This window comes from Triturus cristatus, chromosome 11 (assembly GCF_964204655.1).
Source record: "Triturus cristatus chromosome 11, aTriCri1.1, whole genome shotgun sequence".
Lineage (NCBI taxonomy): Eukaryota > Metazoa > Chordata > Amphibia > Caudata > Salamandridae > Triturus > Triturus cristatus.
The window spans coordinates 809,748,279-809,769,017 of record NC_140594.1 but is presented as its reverse complement, the minus strand read 5'-3'; the positions used below and the strand labels follow the sequence as shown (position 1 = coordinate 809,769,017).

General features: G+C 39.1%; 1 protein-coding gene across 1 annotated transcript in view; it reads left to right on the top strand.

Moving 5' to 3' along the window:
• PGBDF (plakoglobin binding and degradation factor) overlaps window positions 1-20,739 on the top strand; it is a 216,573-nt gene that overhangs the window by 108,913 nt on the left and 86,921 nt on the right. Inside the window, exon 2 of the mRNA XM_085634529.1 lies at window positions 3,252-3,399. Coding sequence (XP_085490655.1) covers window positions 3,252-3,399 — 148 coding nt within the window. The remainder of the gene's footprint in view (window positions 1-3,251; window positions 3,400-20,739) is intronic.

Genomic DNA, 20,739 nt, shown 5'->3' with positions numbered 1-20,739 from the left:
CCCCCCCCACTGCACTACTCGAGCTCAATGTCACCTTGTCTTCGCAGTCTTATCTTTCCCGGGGCACACAACAGGGCTGTCCACTCTACCTCTTACCATTTATAATCGCGCTTGTACCATTAGTCCGACACTTTCAGGAGAGGCATCTATATAGAGGCTTGCAATTCAAGACAGGCCCATTATTGGTTTTGCTCTATGCTGACGATGTTATTCTTTGTCCCGCATCCAGAGGAAAGCTCAGACCCATTAGTTAGAGAGATTATTCGGTTTGGGGGGTTCTTGGGACTTGGCATCAATTGGGGCAAATCAGTCATTTTCCCCTAACATCAAGCACGGTCAGATGGGACTGTGAGTTCCCATTGCAGTGGTACGAGGAGTCGACGAAATACTTGGGCATTCAGATACATAGAGATCCACATCAGTTGATTTTACTAAATAATGGGCAGGTCATTTGCAAATTAGAGCATCAGATAGAGCGCTGGTTAAAACTACCTTTGTCAATGGCAGGCCATGTGGCTATCATAAAAATAGTAGTGCTTCCCAAATTTTTGTATTTATTTCACAACATCCCCATCCCGCTCCCCAATAGTTTTTTTAAAACGATTCAATCTCACCTTACAAGATTAGTCTGGGGAGGAAAGAGGGCCAGAGGTAGTTGGGATGCACTGACCCTGTCATATGAGAGGGGTGGACTGGGTGTTCCAAACTTCCAGATTTATTACCTGGTAGCACAGTCTAGCTTTGCGCCCACCTGGTATCACCCTGACACACGGATTCCATATACGAGACCAGAAGCTGACTTGGTGTTGCCAGTGCCGTTGAAAACAGTCCTGCCGAAGGGATTCCCTCGTGACAACCAAATGGTGTCAACGATAAGTTGGGCCTGGCAGAAGTTGGCTAGTATAGCAGGAGGAGGTCCATTATACTTGTCTGAGATTCCCTTACGTAATAATCCCTGGCTGCTCATTACAGAGGAGAAACTAGTGCAGCAACCCTTTGACGTTTTTTCTCTGGTGAAGTTTAGAGACAGTTCCCCAGGGGACATGTGTTTAATGTTATAGAATGTGAGCGGTACAGAGGTGCTATTTTATGGATAGGATTGTTTTGTGCAGAGTTCGCAGAGCACTTAGAAACAGGATTGCTAGTTTCCCCCTGGAGCCTGATTCATTTGCACCATTAACACTATTGATAAGTAGCCAAGAGGGAGACCATTTGATTTCAATACTCTATAGAACAACAATGTCACTGGTTGCCAGCAGAGACACTAGAGTTAAAGAAGCGTGGAAAAGGGATCTAGGACACACAATACAAGACACGCAGTGGATGTTCTGCTGTGACCAGACAAAAGAGGTATCTCTTAACAGTAGACCTAAATTACTCCATTTTAAATTTCTCAGGAGAGTATACATGTCTCCAGTAAAAATAAATTCTATAGACCCCAGACAGGCCACATTGCTTCTGCAAATGTAGGGCCCCGGGCTGATTTTGCTCACATGACATGGAACTGTGCGAAAATAGGTGAATACTGGAGGTCTGTTTATGGGATATTATCGCTCATGTGTGGGCAAGAGATCAATCCGCTTCCTGAAGTTGCGCTGTTGAGTTAGGTATATGAGTTACCAAAGAAATTGAGGAAATTCACAGAAATTGCTTTACTTATTGCGAAAAGGGAAATTGCTATTCACTCCAAGACTAAGACATGGTTGGCAAGCCTGATGTACTGTAATATAAATTGTGGTTTGTTTGCATCTATACAGCCTCTTGCCGCTAGGCCAAAAGATATTTGGTATCCCCTGAAAGATAATCTTCTGTGGTCTAGAACCAACCTCCCCCCCCTCCCCCCCCCCCTCCGTGACGCAGCCTGCGGGTATTGTCCCCCTGGGGTGGGTTGAGCTCATGGTATAGTCGGATATTATGCTAGTGTGCTAGTATTCTCATTGCAATACTAAAATGTGTAAGTTATGTTATCAAATGGTTTCAACAAAGGGATGTTAAGTCTCGGTGTGTCATGGTACACAAATCTAATCATATTTGTACTTATGAAAAGTGTGTCGATTTAGTATGGATTATGCTATTATACCTTAAGTAGTGATAACTCTGTCATGGTGCTTTGTAATGTCATATTTTGTTGTGCGCAAAAAAAAAATTAAAAAGGAGAAACAAAATTATAGCCATTCATTATTAGGAAATCGCAAAGTGCAATGTACAACAGTGTATTTGAAAATGTTAGTGATTCACGGTGGCTCGCAAATAGATCTGCCTCATCAATATTCATGAGGCATTGTGAATGGCTACAATCACAGGGATGGTAGTCTGCTGGAACTCATTGCCCATAACCTATAAATAATCCTATTATCCAGAAAGAGAAGATTCTGAAATAAAATTCCCATCATGGATAAATTTGGGAATAGATTTTATTTCAGACAAGACAAACAAGCATCACATATCTATAATAGCCTGCTGGACTCAAAGCAACATAAGTGGCTAGAACCGAAAGTAATATTGCGGTCTTGGGCCTCATGTTGACTGGAACAATAACCTTTTAAAATATCAAATATAGTATATTCAGATTTTCAATTAGAAAAGGTTTTCTTCTGCAAACATTTTCAAAACGTCAGCATTTTCAGAGATTGGAAGGTTTTAATAAACATGCAGAAAGAATATTACATAATTATGATGTGTGGGAAAAATTCAAGAGCAATTGTTTTATTGGAATTATTATTATTTTTAAACGTTTGCGTTTAAAATGCTTTGCTTGGAATTTTCACATGCGGGCAAAGTATACGAAAACTTTGCATTCTTCACTAAATGTGGATTTCATTAACCTTTTTAAGCAAAAAGTAAACTTCACACACACCTATAAGCTATAAAAATAAATAGTCAAGTGAAGTGCACATTTAGCCAGGATCTTAATGCAACTTTACTAGTCAGATTACAATCTTAAAACAGATGAGCATTTTTTTACAGATGAAATCAACCCACGGGATGTGAGGGAGAGCAGGCATTAATGGAAACTGCTGCAAACCCACACAAGTTCTCAGAATATGGAAATTGATGGAATATGTACAAAATTGTTGAATGCTCTACACACAATCAGTGCCCTTTCCTCACCAGCCTATGATTTGCAGGTTCTAACATTTAACACACACTAGTGAAATAGTTTGTCTGTGGAAGTGCACTGTCGCAAAGCCAACTGAGGCCGAGAACAATCTTTGACTGAATTGGATTTTTCTTCTTGTGATGTTTGGTAGTTGATATGAGCCTGCAGAAAAAGATTTCTAGAGGAGGAAGTGTGGTAGAAGGTGTGGTGGAACCTAGAGCTTCCAAGAAGAAAAGAGAGCACCTGAAGAAGCGCTTGTCATCACTGAGTCTCTTCTGTGCACCTTTGAGGGGTAAAAGGTAAGTCATCTTGATTTATAGAGGATGCTATCCACTCTGGGATGTCTGAATGTGCAATGGTCCCAAGTGATGTCAGTGGTGGGGGGACAATTTTCTGGGTAAGGGGTCGGCTGGCCATTGATGTTACCGCATAAAAGCATGGGAGTTGTGAAAAAGCTAACTTCCACTTAAAGAGTGTATTAAATGTGCACAGATCTTTGAGAATTGTGGCATGGTTGAGTATCTAGTGGTACCTGTTTAACTTTATTTACACAAATATTTGGCTAAATGAGGTGTGATAGGTTAATGTCATTGCCAGCATCCAATCGGCCTCCTTGTGCAACTCGATGAGTAGAAAACAACCACTGGGATGGCAACTCAGTTTTGATATGAATGGAAAGCACAAGGCCTTTGATGCATCCAAAGCTTAGGATGGTTTATGTTAAAGACAGGCCTGGGGAACCACAGGATCTCAACGAGAACAGGTACTGTGCCTTGGGATTTCCATCTACAAGTGAATCGGTCCCATCCCAGCCTTCACCAGTCATTGATCCATGTAAAGGTGTGGAAAGAGGCTGGATTGCCATAATCAATACTCAGTTGGAGGAACAGATTCGTTTTATTTTTGTAGCACCTAAAAGTGTGCAGAGTTTGCTAAGCACTATACTTCTGATTGCACCAAAGACAGCAGATATTCTAACCCTAGAATTGAAAGGCCCGGAATTGACTTTTAAACTAGCAGTTGAGGGTGATGTAGTTCAGTGGTTTAAAGCATTTGCTGTATCTGACATACAAATTCTCAAAAAAGGAAAATACAACAACCATATGTCAGTCAGTCAGTCTCAAAGTCCATATGTCATAAAATCACAGTATACAATACATTAAATAATAGGCATTGTCCAAGATCACAAAAATAAAATGAAAAACAATGGTGCTCATTTTGGTAGCAGTGCTTAAAACAGGAGGTGGATTCTGATAACCGAAATGCCATCTTTCTTAGTTTTATCTCTCAATTTAGCATTTTATTTCAGAGAAAAAAAACACTCCATGTGTTTACACATTTTACCTCCACATTTAGCATTTGCGCGTGGAAGAGGGTGACAGTTTACACATGCTATGATGCAGTTTTTGCTAGTCACTAATGTGGTAATATATAATAATGGTGCTTTTCTTTCAAACGTAAAATGTGTTAAAATTATATGTGTATATGTTAGGTCTCCGCTCATATTGTGCAGCACTTTAAAAAGTGCCATTGAATATAATGAATGAGAAATACCATTGTCTGCCAATAATATATTGAATAAACCTGTTATATGAAAAAAAGTGACTTATGGGTTTGCAATTGTTTCATTTTTACATTAAAACAGAGACATGTCTGAGTTGTACCATTCTATATTTTCCATAAAGTAAGCTTATTTATTGTTTAATTATTTTGACCTTTTATGGTGCATTTGGACCTCAATTGTGTTTGGGTGCTTTACAATGAAACAATCGAAAGTAACTGAGTTACATCAAGATGTGGCTTAGTGTGATTCTGTAAAATTGTGTGTCCCTCTTAACGGTGGATAAAACATTTAGGGAGATTTCAAAATAGTCCAAATGCACCCCCTTTATTCACAATAATTAAGGCTGACTTGTTACTTGGCAAGCAGAAAAAGAAATTGCAAAGCCCAGCAACACATTTGCTTTTAGGAGCACTGTGAGGAGCCGGGGAAATTGTACGCAATATGCTGCCCAGGACCCCGACAGTGCTCTTCCAGCATGGAAGTGTGTGTGCAATTCTTACCTGCAGTGTACTTGTGGCACTCTAGCAGACAATCCATGTGCTGTGTGTCCTTCTGTACTCACCCCACCCCCACTTCTAATCATGTCAGGCAGTTGTAAAGCCATCAGAAATGGGTGACATTCGGTAACCTAAAAAAAACAAGGGATATGTCTGCCCTCACTCAGGACAGAGGACACCACTAATCTCAGTCTCAAATTCCTTTATTCGATCTCACTCATAAGATCATAAAAGTGTTAACAGTCACAGTTTATAAAAGACATAGTAAAATGTATCATAAACCCAGGTGGAACAAGAATGCAAACATTCATTATATCATAAAAATTGGTACAATAAATTTGTGTCGTTCTTAACAATAAAAACCACAAAAAAACTAAAACGTGGAGATCCTTTTGTGGAAACTTGTTGTCACAAGGACATACTGAGAGATCGGAATGTTTATATTGCTTCCCTGGAAATCCTATCATCAGAGGGATCATATTTAAGCAAAATCTCAGTAAAATGAATTTGTGGTGTGAGAGTGTGACATCAGCCAAATACAGAAACCTTCTCTCCATCAACACTGGTGTTAGTTCATACAGACGGCCAAGCCGTCTGGGTGTGGGAGTTTTTTTCCTTTCTGAGATATTGTGCCCTCAAAATGAACATCTCAACCAGTTTTTGCTTAGACATGGACTTACAAGTAGAGGGGTCTTTAAAAAGGCGGCTTAAACCAATGGCAGATAATTCCGACTCCACATACTGTAGCCACTTAACCCTACTGTAGTTATCTGACTTTAGAATAGGTGTTATCAGGTTTTGCGTGAGGGGAAGTCACCCTGCGCCAGATAGAGTGCCACAGTAGGAGTGGTGCCATGTTAATCGTATCAATGATGTATGGTAAAGCCAATTCCATATGTAAAACATAGTTTGAATAAGACTGTGGAACGGAAGTAAAAGACTTTAAAAAGTTGTTCTCTATGGATTGCAGAGTATCACAGGGAGCCATCCCCCACTAATCAAATATTCATACAAACGTGCCTGTGAGTTTACAGATTTTATGCGTGGGTACTGAACATTACATTGGAAATCTATATACCTTAATATCGTAGACAAAATATACAGGACAAAAATGTGGGCAGGTAAGTATGTATAGAATCTAAACTTAGGGGCAAGAATGTGGTGACTTTCTAAAGTCACCTTTATATAAAAGCTACTTCAGCATTAAGTTGATATTAATATAACAGTTAGTTTAATGCCTTGAAATGCTATATTTGGTGGTCCCAAATGGAACTAGGCACATTGCGGTTGGGCTAGTGTAACCCCATGGTAGCCAGTGGGACTACCAGCCTTGGTACTGTGAAAATGACAATTTCGAGTTTTCACTGTCTGGACATGTAAAATGTAAAAGGACCATGTCCTTTTTAGGTCTCGCCTGATCCAGCGCATGCGCTGGCCTGGCCGAGACATTTTGTTTATGGCTTTTCATAGGGCTGCCTGTGGCCTAAAGCTTGCGTGCACGTGAGCGTGCACGCGCGCAACGCCATGTGTCTTTCCTCCGCTGCGCTCGCAACGCGTAATCGCAATCACTCTCACTTTCGCGGCCGCGTCACCTTCGTGGCTGCGTGGCCAAAGCTTGTTTATTTAAATGTTTTTGTCATTCGCGGCCGCGTCACTTTCGCGGCCGCGTGTCAATGCTTGTGTTGTTTGATTTCGATGCCAACAATTTTCAGGGCTGGCTCACCCCGAACCCTGGCTCTGCTCTCCCTGTTAATTTGTTGGGCGGTCCACTTCTAGAGCTAATACTCCACCTAAGCAAGAACACTACCTTCGGGTGATTAACTGTTAATTTCTCGGTTTCGTGAAAGTACGTTTACTGCTGGGGTGTTCTGTAATGGGACTACGAACCCATCAAAGAGGACGTAATCAAAAGCGGTGGCCATCTTTGAGGTGCAATATATTTATGGGAGGTCATATAAATCAGAAGGAAAACATTTAGAAATGTTAAGCAAAATTTGTCACAGATACATTCTTATGAAAGTGTATTAAAATTTCTCGCTTTGTAAAAGAAAACATCTTCACAAATATTAATGAAGCAAAATCTTAGGGAAGCTGTTATAATACAGAAGCATTCAATGGAACTATATTTGCGTATTCTATTTAGAAAAGTCAATGATCGTAATTCCACTGAACTGAACATCGTTGCGTAATTTGGCGATTGCTTTTATAGTGAACATGTTTGTACGAATTGCTTCCCTATTGTCCTGTTTTTATTGTCATTTCTATAAGAGGTTGCGCTTGCGCACTTGTAGGATTTTCTGTCACTCCTTGTAGGCGCATGCGTGCCGGGGTTGGAATGGTTAGAAGCTTTTAGTTTTACTTCTTTGATTCATCTTTGACTGCTGTGGCACGGTCAAGCTAAGGATACAGACTTTGGGAAGGTGGTCCTTTTACAGGCATCAGGCTTTGTTGTGCGTTATTTTAAAGCTTTTTGAAACAATGGGTGGGAAGAATTCACAGCTGTCCGCAGCCCCTCTCTGGCTTACGGTAGGTCGGGAACTGATGGTTCACAGAGAAAACATCCATCGGTGCTTTTGGGGATACTTTCAAGACAAGGATGATGTTGAAAAATATGGAATACTTTATAGTGCACCACGGGTTTTCGTGTTCTGGCCTACCGCCCTTCTCCTTTGCTTATTACCGTTTAAGGTGTTGACACACATTGACTGTTCATTACTAATGCTTAAGTATGTAATCCATGAATCATACATTCCTCACAGTGTTAAGAACCTATTCAATTTACTACACTCTGCTTTCTTTGGAAAACACCGTGCAATCAAATGTCATATGCATTTTGAAATTTACGGAAGTCTCTGCCGGCAGCTCAGTCAGTGGTGGGGCATGGAATTGCCAACACAGCTTCTGTCTCTTATTATGCTGGTCCAAATATACTTATTCCAACTTTTTTACCAGTTTTCTCTGGTCATTTTATTTCACCTTGTGAACGTGTCAGACTAGGTAAAGAGTAATTGTGAACTTTTTTTAACCAAAGGGACAGTCAAGATACAGAGAAGAAGGGGTAGAGAAGGCAGCAGCGTTTGTGTGCGTTTAACATTTACAAAACAACATAAAATGAGTTGTCGACTGTATTGCCTTTCCATCACACGGGCATCTCGGTAGATTCCGGGGCCACAAGTCTGTTTTTGGGAAGACCACTAAATGATGAATCGGCTCTGGGCCTAATCTGGTCAAGAAAAATCTTTTAATACCTACCCCATACACTTGTATCTATCCCGTGTTAGGATTGGCCCATACAGTACCTAGCAATCATAGGTTTTATTATTGCCTGGTGTTCTCTACACAGTTCCATTTTTCTCTCCGGGGATAAATTTGATTTCCTTTTTACTAAATTATAGGATATTGTGGGGTTTTAAAGGATTAAGATGTTCCTGTAGTTCATGTAATAGGGTGGTTACGTACTGGAGCCAAGGTATTTTGTCAAAATGGTCCATGCACAGGCAGCCCTAATGATCTCCCTGGTAAACTTTGTACCCGGTCTTGACCAGATCTATGCCACTTCATGAAAGTATTGAGGTGGACTGTATCCTCTGCCAAAAGCCTGCATAGGAAAATGTTTTCGTGTACCTGCAACAGGGTACGCTTTTACCTACCCCATACCGGGGAACCATAGAAAGCTACTTGGAGACATTTGCTTCTATACAATTTAGTGATTTCTTTTATTGGCGTGCTTCCTATTCTCATAGCAAAACTAAAACAAGCATTGGCATAGCCAATAGGTCTAGCTTTTGGGACCTTATAAGTATTTAGTTATGCAGCACAATATCCTTGGTGCAACAACATCAAGTGTTGCATGGCTAAATACTTATAAGGTCCCAAAGGCGAAACCTATTGGCTATGCCAATGCTTGTTAATATTTAGCACCCAGACTTATGGGCTAATAAGGCCTTCCCCCTGGGGGTGACCTATAAATACTAAAACTGATATTTTAGATTATGTAAAAGTGTATAGTTTGCCAAGTCAGGTGGAAATTTAAAAGCTGCCTAACTATGCTGAAGTGGCAGATCTAAACCCATGATTTCACTTAGTCACTGCAGTGATGGCACAAGAAGTCCTGCAGTTCACTAGTGACACTTAACTTACAAGCCCTGGGTACACTTTGTACCATCTACTAGGGATATATACATAAGTTAAGTATGGTAACCAGGTACTAGAAAATTGCACATACACTTATGGGTCAGACACACGCAATGGGGCCTGGTCAGCATGGAAGAGTGCACTTCAGAGTTGAAAAACCAGAAGCCTCAGTTTAATGATTTGGGGAGTGCAGAGTCCTTTCCTTACAATGTACGAATATGCTTGAGAAACTACTTTTGCAGTCGAACAATGCCACTCTTGCATTTATTCTCACTTTACTTGCTGCGTGTAAAATATTTGTTCCCATAAAGCAGTGTTCTTCAAAGTTGGTCCTGGAGGGCCGGATCCATGCCAGATTGTTGGCATATCCCCATTTAGATTAGATAAATGTAGCAATCTTGAAAATCTTGCATGGATCCAGCCCTCCAGGACCGACTTTGGAGAATCCTACCGTAAAGAAATAATTTCGCCTACAATCCCATCAAATCTGGGGGTGTTTTTTCCATTTCCTCCCAGGAAATGGATTTACTTCTCCATTTGTTAGGGTTATATGTATGACTTTGTCTAGGGTAAGAACACTTAATGGAGAAGTTTATGAATACCACCAATTTTGTGGTATTGTGTTTGCATTCCCTACCCAATACGCCCATTCTCCACCCCTCGGAAATAAATTATTTATCTCACTGTGATGTTCTAATGCATCAGTAAGTTCATTTACCAGTGCAAACTCACTTTTTGTGAATTTCAAAAATTAATCTGCACTGACAAGGCAAGTCATTTGCGCGTTTGAGGTAAAATTACACACGCAAATATCTTTGAGCCCGACCTAAAGAGTTAGTGTTGAATCTTTAAATACTTCTGGAATATTTAGAAGTACATAGAATGTTTAATTTGTCAAGGTAACAAATTATTTATGTAAAAGTGTTTTGAACTTCTTTGATATACTGAAGCCTTCCCTTTTCACACACTCCAGCACATTGTGACTAGCTTCATATTAGACCATTGCTCCCTTTGAAACCAGAGAAAGGAACATAAAACACAGATGTCAGGTAAAACAATAAGCAACAGTTTCTCATAAAGAGTTGCCTGAGCTCTGACATTGTGTCTTTGAAAGCACAATTAATGCTACCAGAATAAGAGCACACAATGGTCTTCTTTATTGCTCATTCTCCATTTGAGCTTTTCGGGGTTATCTGGGGGCGCTGCAACACCCCCAATCCTAATCCTAGCACCACTTCTGGTGGTTTGCATCATGTACATAATGAACTACACAAGATCTTTGAGCTCCTCTGTGCAGCCTGAATGTTTGTCTCTTTTCACTTCTTCATGTGAGCTATGAATGCACTTGTGGGTTTATGAACGCAGATCTTTACAAGGCTTCTCCAGAAGGGAATAAAGCAGAGTCGGTATCTGGCCAGATCACATATGTTTTTGGTCGATGCAATTACAAAAAAACGTGGCCATTGTATCCTTAAACCAGATTTGTGGTTGTGTTATTATTTCTAAAGAACGTTTTTAAAAATGTAATCGGGTGGACTACAATTGAGGTGCATTCTCAACAAAACAACAACACAATAATACAACAGAATATAGCAATAACACAGCAATGCAATAACAAAGCCATAACCCAACAATACTCAAGCGTCACAATACCACAACGCACATGTTTGTTCAACTTAACTACCTTCACACCCTACTTGTGCTACCTGTCAATAGAACTCTGGTTTATTTTGGAATATTCCACAAAACAATCATCATATACATAATATAGAAACGTACAAAAAACAGCCAAGTCCTAAGAAAAAACATAAAATATTTACAAACCTCCTAAAACAACTATTCTGTCAGTATAAAAAATATTGTTCCTTCAAAAACACCCACCCAATATGTGATGACTAAAACAAAAGCATTTCTTTCTTTGATTCCAGGCGGAAAAACATACTTGGAGAGGGCGAAAATTCCTATTGACGATGTTACAGGTTTACATTTTGGAAGTGCCATTGCACGTTCCCTGACCCCAATATTCTGCAACTAAGGTATCGGATGTCTTTGCCTAAATCGCCACATAATAGGAACAGAAGAAAATGTATGGCCTTCAGTCTCCGCTGCCAGGTCACAGGAAGGACACATTTCATTGGAGATACTGTTTTTACTCTAAAAGTCGGAGAATTTAGCTCGCAGCAAGCTAGCAATACGAAACTGAAAAAATATATATTTTTGCGTATTGGGGCTCAACCAAGTCCAGGAATGCTTCACACTTAGGTCCATCTTTGGAAATAATATAATTTTCAGTCAACCTTCCTAAATGAACGGATGAAAGAGTCAATTCTTTCCCGCGGGCCATATAAGAAAATATAACAAGCAGGGCGGTTTGAGGGTTGAATTCCTCTGTTCTGCTTCAGACCCAGTCGAGACCAGAGTTTGCCAAATGGCACCGAATAAACTTAAACCAGCCCAGCTCGCCCAAACCTCTGATGGCTACGACATCTTGTAATGCATTTCTTAAGTTCAAGAAACTTTTATTCAAGAGATAAAGGATGTCTGTATATGATACAAAGTATTAAAACAATAACAATACACCGCAAATCTAATAAAATAAAAGTATGTAAAACGGACTTTCAATAAGAGAGAAAAAATCAAGCAAACTAAATAAAATATGAATGCTAATAAAATAAATACAATTTAGGAACATCTCAGGGAAATCAAGGTGGTTTCAAAACTTCCTGCTGGAATGGCCTAAGCGTGGAGGCATTTTTGGCACAAGCATCAATGTACAGTGTAACTGGCGACCACAAATCCAAACGTTTCATTGCCATACATGGAGGATAAACAAAAATGGTATCCAATCTGTGATTGTAGCAGACCGCATACCACCAAGCTTTATAGGAAATTTTTGCAGTGTCTTTCCAATTACTTGTGATTTGCTGGAAAGCAATTGCCAACATCAAATCAATAACCCTGGGATTGGATGAAGTGTTCTCCCAAATAGAAGAAAGACTGCCCAAGAAAACGTGAGTACAAGAAAAAGAGAACTTAGTGTCAAAAATTACATTAATTGGAGACCATACACGGCGGCAGAAGGTATGGACGTGTGGACAGGAAAACAACATGTGAAAGAGATCAGCTTTGTGCTCCAAACACGTCCAACACGTATCCGGAGTACTGGGAAATCTTTTGTTTAAAACAGCCGGTGATAGTAGAAGCCGATTATAAATAAAGAATAGTGTTTGCGTTGTAGAGGCTGCTCTTGATGACTTGCGTATTTTATCCATATTTTTTTCCACAGGGATAGTGGCCATTCAGTCAAAAAGTCACGTTCCCAGCTCTCCTCTACTTTGGATTTTTGTCTATCTACAACTGAATCATTTAGATATCTGTATATGATAGAGGCTTTAGGTGATGTCTGTAACAAAATGTGTAAGCGTGAAGGAGGGTTTAGAAGGGCAAGAGTATCTTGTGTAGTGGGGAGTGTAGCGAATACATCCATAATCGCTAACTTAAGCAAGTTATATTTGTGAATGTATGAAGAGGGTAAACCAAAGGAATGGCTGAGTGTGCGAAAGGATATGAAAATCGAGTCTGAAAATAGTTGGTGGATCCATATTAATCCTCTTTGTCTCCATGACTTCCAATAGAAAGGCTTACCTCGAATAGTTAAATGTCTGTTGTGCCAAATTGGGGATGCAAGGAAAGAATCTTTAGTAAGGGGAGTAGAGGAAGTTGTGTAGTCAAGAAGTTTGGAGGTATGTTTTATGATAGGGGTAGAAAGAGATTGAGGCTTATGTGAGAAGGAAAGGTACTCCTGAAAGGAAAAGGGAGATAAAAAGAGGTGTTCTAGAGAGGTCCATAAAGGACAGTTGTCCGTAGAGTCTAGTAACCACATGGAAGCTTGACGTAGAAGGAAAGCCTTCTGGTAAGCTTGAAAATCAGGATAATTGACTCCACCTTCTATCTTGGGACGTGATGGCTTAAAAATACACATTCGAGTTTTCTTATTACTCCATAAAAAAGAGGAGAGGATAGAGTTAACTCTCTTGAAAATTTTAGCCGTAACAGGCACTGGAATATTGGAGATCGTGTATAGAACTATGGATGTTAACATCATCTTTATAGTGTCTAAACGACCCCAGCAGGAAAGGTATAAGGGATGCCATTTAGCAGTTAACTCTGAAAGTTTTTGAATACATTTTTGCATGCATAGTGATATTGTATTTGTTACTGAAGAAGTAAAATGTAAACCTAAATACCTAATATGATGAGAACTCCATGTAAACCTAGAAGCACTAAACTCCGCTTTAAAAGTATATTTGGTCAGGGGTAGAATTTCACATTTATCATTATTCAACTTATAGCCAGATATGAGGGAATATGATTGTGTTTCTGCTAAAAAAATCAGGAATTGATACCTCTGGTTGTGATATGAAAAGGAGAATATCATTAGCGTAGGCAGCGAGCTTAATATGGGCTTTTGAAGTTTGAAAACCATGTATGTCAATATTCTGACGTAATTTGGATAAAAAAGGTTCTAATGCCAAATTGAATAAAAAAGGAGAGAGGGGGCATCTTTGGCGCACACCTCTACCTAGCTTAAAAAAGGGAGAGATCAAGCCATTAGCGCAGACTGCTGCACAGGGGTTAGAGTACAGGAGAGATACTAAATTTATAAAATTCGGGCCAAAACCAAACCATCTGAGAGTGTAAAATAAGTATTTCCATTCAACTCTGTTAAAATCTTTTTCTGCATCTAAAGCTATGGCTGCTAGCGATTGTTTTAGAGTAGGAGACTTAGATAGGATATTGAAAAACAAGCAAGTGTTATCTGTTATAACCCGTCCCTTAACAAAACCGGATTGTTCTTTCCCTAGCAAGGAGCGTAAAACGGAATCTAAGCGTATGGCCAAGGCCTTAGAAAATATTTTATAGTCAATGTTCACCAAGGAAATGGGTCTATAATTTTTGCAATATTTGGGGTCCTTACCATCCTTAGGAATAAGGCAAATGTGAGCCTCCGGAAAAGAACCTATAGAACTGTGTTTGGAATGAAAAAACTGAAGAAGGGTATATCATTTGGGTAAAAGAAGTGTAGAAAAGTGGAGATAAAACTCAACAGTAAAGCCATCGGGCAGGTGCTTTCTCTTTCTTAAGGGTTTGGAGGGCATTTAAAAGTTCTTGCTGTGTTAAATCAGCCTCTAGGGAAGACAAATCTAGTGAATCGCGTTGAGGATAATGAATAGTTGAGAAAAACTGTAAGAGTGAGTTATCCGATGGCTGCACTTCGGAGGTATATAATGATTTATAAAAGAGAGAGATTTCATCTAAAATTTCAGTGTCCTTAAATTTTAAAACAGATTGATTGTCATAAACAGAATCAATATTTAACTTGTTTTGTCGAACTGTTAAATAATTAGCTAGTATTTTCCCAGCCTTATTTTTGCCACCATAATATTTTGCACTAGACTTTAGAACATATAAAGAGCCATCGTCAGTTGTTCTTTTGTTAAATTGGAATTTAACCTTTATGAGAGCCGTTAGATTTTCTTGTGTCTGTGAAACATAGTAAGAGTGCTTAATGTCATTGAGAAGGTAATTAGTGAATTGACGTGCAATTCTCTGCTTCTTTGCAACATAACCAATAATAAAGTCCCTAGCAGAAGCTTTAAAAGCATCCAAAATAATAGAAAAAGACAAGGACTCATCTTGGTTCACCAAAAAATATTTGTTACAAAATGCGGTAAAGGAGGCTGTAAATTTTGGATCTAAAAGGAGGCTGTTATTAAATCTCCATCTTCTGGGGGATTAGCTTTGGGCAATATCTCCAAACCAATTGAGACAGGGGCATGATCAGAAATAAGGATGGGACCTATATCAGCATACGAAAGGGATTGTGAAATATTGTGGGAGACGAATATATAGTCAATCCTTGACTGAGTCTGATGGGCTGGGGAATAAAAAGTATATTCTCTGGTGACTGGATTGCAAAGGCGCCAAGCATCAATAAGTTTATGTTGAGTAATAGTGTGTACAAAGGATTTATGGGATCTATTGGGAACATAAGACACTTTAGAATTTCTGTCTAAAAAAGGGTCAAGCACTTGATTACAGTCTCCTGCTAAAATAAAATTATCCTCAATGCTCTGAGAAATCTGCTTAGCTAAAGCAGGCCAAAAGGATGTTTCTCCTCCAGTAGGGGCATAGACATTGAGAAAAGAAACTGGAACACCCTTCAATAACAATTTGACAATTAGCCATCTGTCTTCCGTATCTGAATTCTGTGATATAAATGTAACTGGAATGGACTTACGACATAAAATCGCAATTCCATTTCATTTACCATCTCCTTGAGAAAAGAAAACTTCCCCAACCCAACCTTTTTTTAATTTCAAGGATTCATCTTCCTTAAGATGGGTTTCTTGAAGGAAAGCAATATCAGTATTTAGTTTGGCAAGATGAGATAGAACCCTTTGCCTCCTAATTGGAGAGTACAATATAAAAATGGAGCTGCGTAATGATACATGGCATCATATCAAAAGTCCAATGCAAAACAGCCAAATATAATCATGCATGAATAAAATACAGAACGATAATAAGAAAGATAGGACTCAAGCCACAAAATGTTAAAAGGTGTACTTAATTGAGACCAAAAACATGGTCGATGTAAAACATTAAAAGAAAATAAACAAAGTTGACAATTATATAGTAAGAAAATGCTGATGAAAAGAAAATAAAAAATATGTAAATAAAAAAGATTTGTGAAGAGAAGAGGAAAAGCAAAAATGAAGAAAATACAGACAACCAGAGCTTTAAAGAAAAAGAGAAGCTGTAAGATAAAACAAAAAACTAAAGACAAAACGAACAACATACCTACTCCAAGGGAAGAAGAAGGTAGGGCTGGGTGTAACCACATAAAGCAGATGAGACGACCAATGAGGACCGGACCATACCGAGGAGGAAACACAACAAAAATGAACACAACTATGGAAGCAAATGAGAAAGAAGATGTGAGGAATAAGTTATATGATAAGACAAAACATGAAAAAGGTACAGTTTCATAGCGTCAAGTAACATCATCAAGGCAAAACTAGAATGCATAACCAGTAAGAATACATAACAGCAAAAATCCTGCAAACAATGGGAGAATAACAACTTGAATTAGAGTTATAGGTCAATCAGGTAACATGTGAAGAGGATGGTCTAGAAGAATCCATAAGATCCGTCTTGTTCGCATTCATGAAGCTTGGCAAGCGCACTGGATCCTCATAGGAAATAGTTTTATTGTTATTGTTATAAGTGACTTTAAAAAGGCATGGATGAAAAAGTCCATATCTGGCACCCATAGAACGAAGGGCTGGTCTCATGTCGAGAAAGGCTTTGCGTCTTGAAGCAGTAGCTCTTGAGTAATCTTGTGCAAAAAATAGAGTGGCACCAGACCAAGAAATTTTTTGAATAGCCCGAGCAGCTGTCAAAACTTGTAATAGATCGGTATACTCCAAGAAGTACAAGATGACGCCTCTCGGTCTCTGTGAAGATGTGGAGTTAGTGGAGATACGACCCAGCCTGTGAGCACGCTGTATATTCAATGAAGAGCCTTCTGGTAGATGAAGAACCTTGGGGAGAAAGGATTTGAAGAAAGCGATGGGATCTGTTGCTTCGATTCCCTCTGCTAGATTAAAGATGCGTGGGTTATTCCTCCTATTCCGATTTTCAAGGTCCTCGACTTCTTTTTGTAATGTTGAGACCTGAGAATTTAAGGAGGTAATGCATTTGGTAGTATCCTGAAAAGAGAACACATTCTGCTCCACTGTCGTAAGTCGGGTATCCATCTGCGACCAGTTATCGGAAAGGATCTGCAATTTAGCGTTTGTTTCTTATACAAACTGTCTTAGGGCTCTTATTTCCTGGAGTAAAAGCTCCATCGAGACTGGGGGAGCCGATTTAGGCGGTGAAGGAGGGTCTTTTTTTAGGCGCTTAACATTGGACTTTCCTGTAGGTAACTGTGCAGGCTCCATAGCAGTGGTACAATAATCTGTATGGAGGTCACCCAAACTCTCCAGACGAGATAACTCAGAAAAAACCTTTGAGTTCTTAATAAAAATAAGCTTTGGTTTCGGGCGCACAGAAAAATTACCTTTCGTTCTGCCCATCAACCTGCAGCAACTAAAGTCCTGAGGGCATAAATGATATTGATGTGTAAGAGAACCAGCTAGGAGGGCTAAAGAATAAACTGTGTAGCTGAATAAAGCAGCTGCCTCAAAAAGAATGTTGAGCAGAAGAAAAAAGAAGAAAAAAAAACAATTCAAGAGTTATTGGGAAGTTTGGAAAAAATGTAGCCAATGTATGCCTCTTCACCAAAAAGGGTAGAACGCGTTTTCTGAGCCCTTATTTAAAAAATGCAAAAACAATAAGCATCAAACAAAAACATTTGCAGGATTTCCTAGTACTGTTAAGATATAATTGGCATGCCTCTTGGTGATGATGAGAGGAAAAGAAAAAAAAAAACTACGATCCTCCTGTAGCTGAAGACAAAATGGCAGCAGAGACCACAGTACCTCAATAATACTTCAATGGCAATGATAAAGAGAAAATAAGAGGAGACTGGGTCACATCATTCAAAAGAATGCCGCTAATGTAGATGGTTATGTCTTTTGAGCATGCGAGAAGTAAATAAGCGAAGTCATGCAGAACAAAGTTGCCGCTTCTGAGAGGAATCAAAGCCCTCGCGTTGCGGTAAAAACAAAATGGCGGCCGTCAGCGCTACTCTCCAGACTCAATTAAATTGATGAAAGAACAGATTAAGTTACCGCATAAGTGTCTGGGAGGGCGCCATGAAGGAAGACAGCATTCCAACGTTGATCCCGCTACATAAAGCTTCGCGCGCGAGTCATTTTATGCGCGTTTCGTCCGCATCGGTTTGGGAGCCTCAGCGGATCGGCGCCATGCATGCCGGGCTCCAAGCCACGCCCCCCCTTGTAATGCATTTCTAACCGCTCTGTATTTTATAAATCTACAGATTTACCCAGTACAACACAGGTTTTTAAAGGCAAAGCAACTTCAAGATATAGGCTGATTTAATAATATACAGCAAATTTAGGGGTACTTTTAGGAAGGCAAATTAGAGATTTCAAAAACTTCTGAAATGTATAGCTTTTCGATGTTGCACCAGCCCTAGATTCCACCCCCAAAACATATTGCTGAAAGTGCTGGGTATTCGTAGACCTCTAGGGAATGGAAAACAGCCTTGCTTGCTATTTTTCTGGCAAAGTGCAAAACAGCCCCTATCTCTAAGCCAATAAGATTTTACTCCTGGATACCTGATTGACCTATTTCCCATTAACACTCAGTCTAACACTCAAATAATCAAAGGACAAAACGCTCATTAGTGCCAAGTTATCCAAGTTCATGATCCCCTCAAACTTTCTATGGGGTTTGAAGGCCATAAATTCGGTCTTTGCTTGGTTGATGACTGATCCCCGGGCATTGCAACAAGTCGTGAAACGAGCTAATTAATAGCGTATCCCAATGGTGAGTATGAGAAATTAACAAGGTGTCATTGGCAAATAGAAATGCAATTTCATGTCACCACCCAAAAAGGGGAAATCCTTAGGGCAATCTTTTAACTAGCTAAACACATTTTTAATGTGCATATTAAATGGGATTGGGGCAAAGACACAAAATTGCCTGACTCCCTGATGGACCTCAAATGGTTGAGTAGTTTTCTCCTTGCAGACTAATTATTATGTTTAAAACATCTGCAAGGAGACCTCAAAAAGCCAAAGCATATGACAATCTGTCCCATAGAATGCTATCAAAAGCCGATTTTAGATAAAAAATAAATAAATAAAACAATGCATAGATTCCCACCTTAGCTTGACATACTTTCAATTTTGAGAGGCAATCTAAAAACCTGGACTATCACACTAACACTCCTAGGAAAGCCTGCTTAACAATGGGATAAGATTTACTAGCCCGGTGCGAGGTCATATTCCCAAATATTTTTTGTGTATTATCAATAAGACCTATCGGTCTCTAGTTCACTGGGTCTTTTGTGTAAACATTTTATAGATCAGAACTTACTTGGCTCCCAAAGAGGAAGCTGGCACTATCCCTGTGTGTGCAATGCTATTTGATCCAATTGCCATTTAAAGGGCCTATAGCATAAGCTCTGACGTAAGAAGATCCTTTGGAATCTTTCGAATCCTTTGGAATCTTGTCACACCTAGGAGCTTTGCTAGACTTTTGTCAGGTTATATTTAGCACATTGCAACTCAACAATCGTAAAAGGGTCAACTTCATTAAAAATAAATTCCAATATGACTATAATATTTTGAGGTAAACGTTTCTCAGTATTAAATGCTTCCACCTGACAATGAAGTAACATTCGAATCATCACCTGCTTTGCAGCACAAAAAAACGTAACTACAGCAGTAAGTCCCCACAACTCCGCTTGAATTCTCATTGGCTATCAACTTTTAAATGTGTTTTGGAAATGCAATATTTTGTCTTCCTCAGCATATTAGTTTTTGAAAATAAACATTTTTCTATCAAATACCACTTTCTATTTTATTCAAATAAACTCAATTTTCCAGAGGAAAACCTGTTCTGGAAAAACAATGTTTACTATTGAAATATCAGTTCTCATGTTTAGAAAAAACAGTCATCAGATATCAGCTTGTCATTTTCATCGAGTATTACCATGTAAAAATGCTTCATAAGAACAGATTCTGTTTTGTATGACCGTTATTACAAACATAGGTCATGGATGCTTGCCATAACACCAAGGATGCCTATGGTATGCCAATAATGGACACCATTATAACAGGGCCACCATTGTGCCAAGGCTGAATGCCATAACATCCAGGATGTTCACCGTATAGCGGTCATGCCCATTATTATGAGAGGAGCAGTTATCCTTCTTTCAGAGGTGGCAGAAAATAGGCAAGATATCATCAAATAACTTTATTTCGCATTTAGGGAAAAAATGCATTAAAGTACATAGTGCAAATAACAGTTCAATAACTTAAGTTAAAGAGCATCATAGGCATACATTCTTTCTTAAAATCCTAAAGCGATAGTAAATATCCCATAAAATTCATGTCTATACAAAATATACATTTGATCAACGATTAAGAAGGTTGCACATAAAAAAAGAAGCAGTTACAAAACACACAAAAGGCGTCTTCAGCTGTTGCATAATGGACAATGTGGTAATATAGCTGCAGAGAAAAACTTTTTTTGTTTTTAAACGGGATAATAAATCTCTTTTTTCCTTTATATACAATTGGCAAAACAATAAAATATGTACAATTGATTGTCTTGACATTTTGTCGCAGGGGCAACAGTCCAACTGATTTTGGGAAGAGACATTTGCAGGATAGCCCAACATTATTATTACATGGTTAAGATGTAATCTTGTCAAAATAAATCCACTATGGTTATTTTTTACAAAA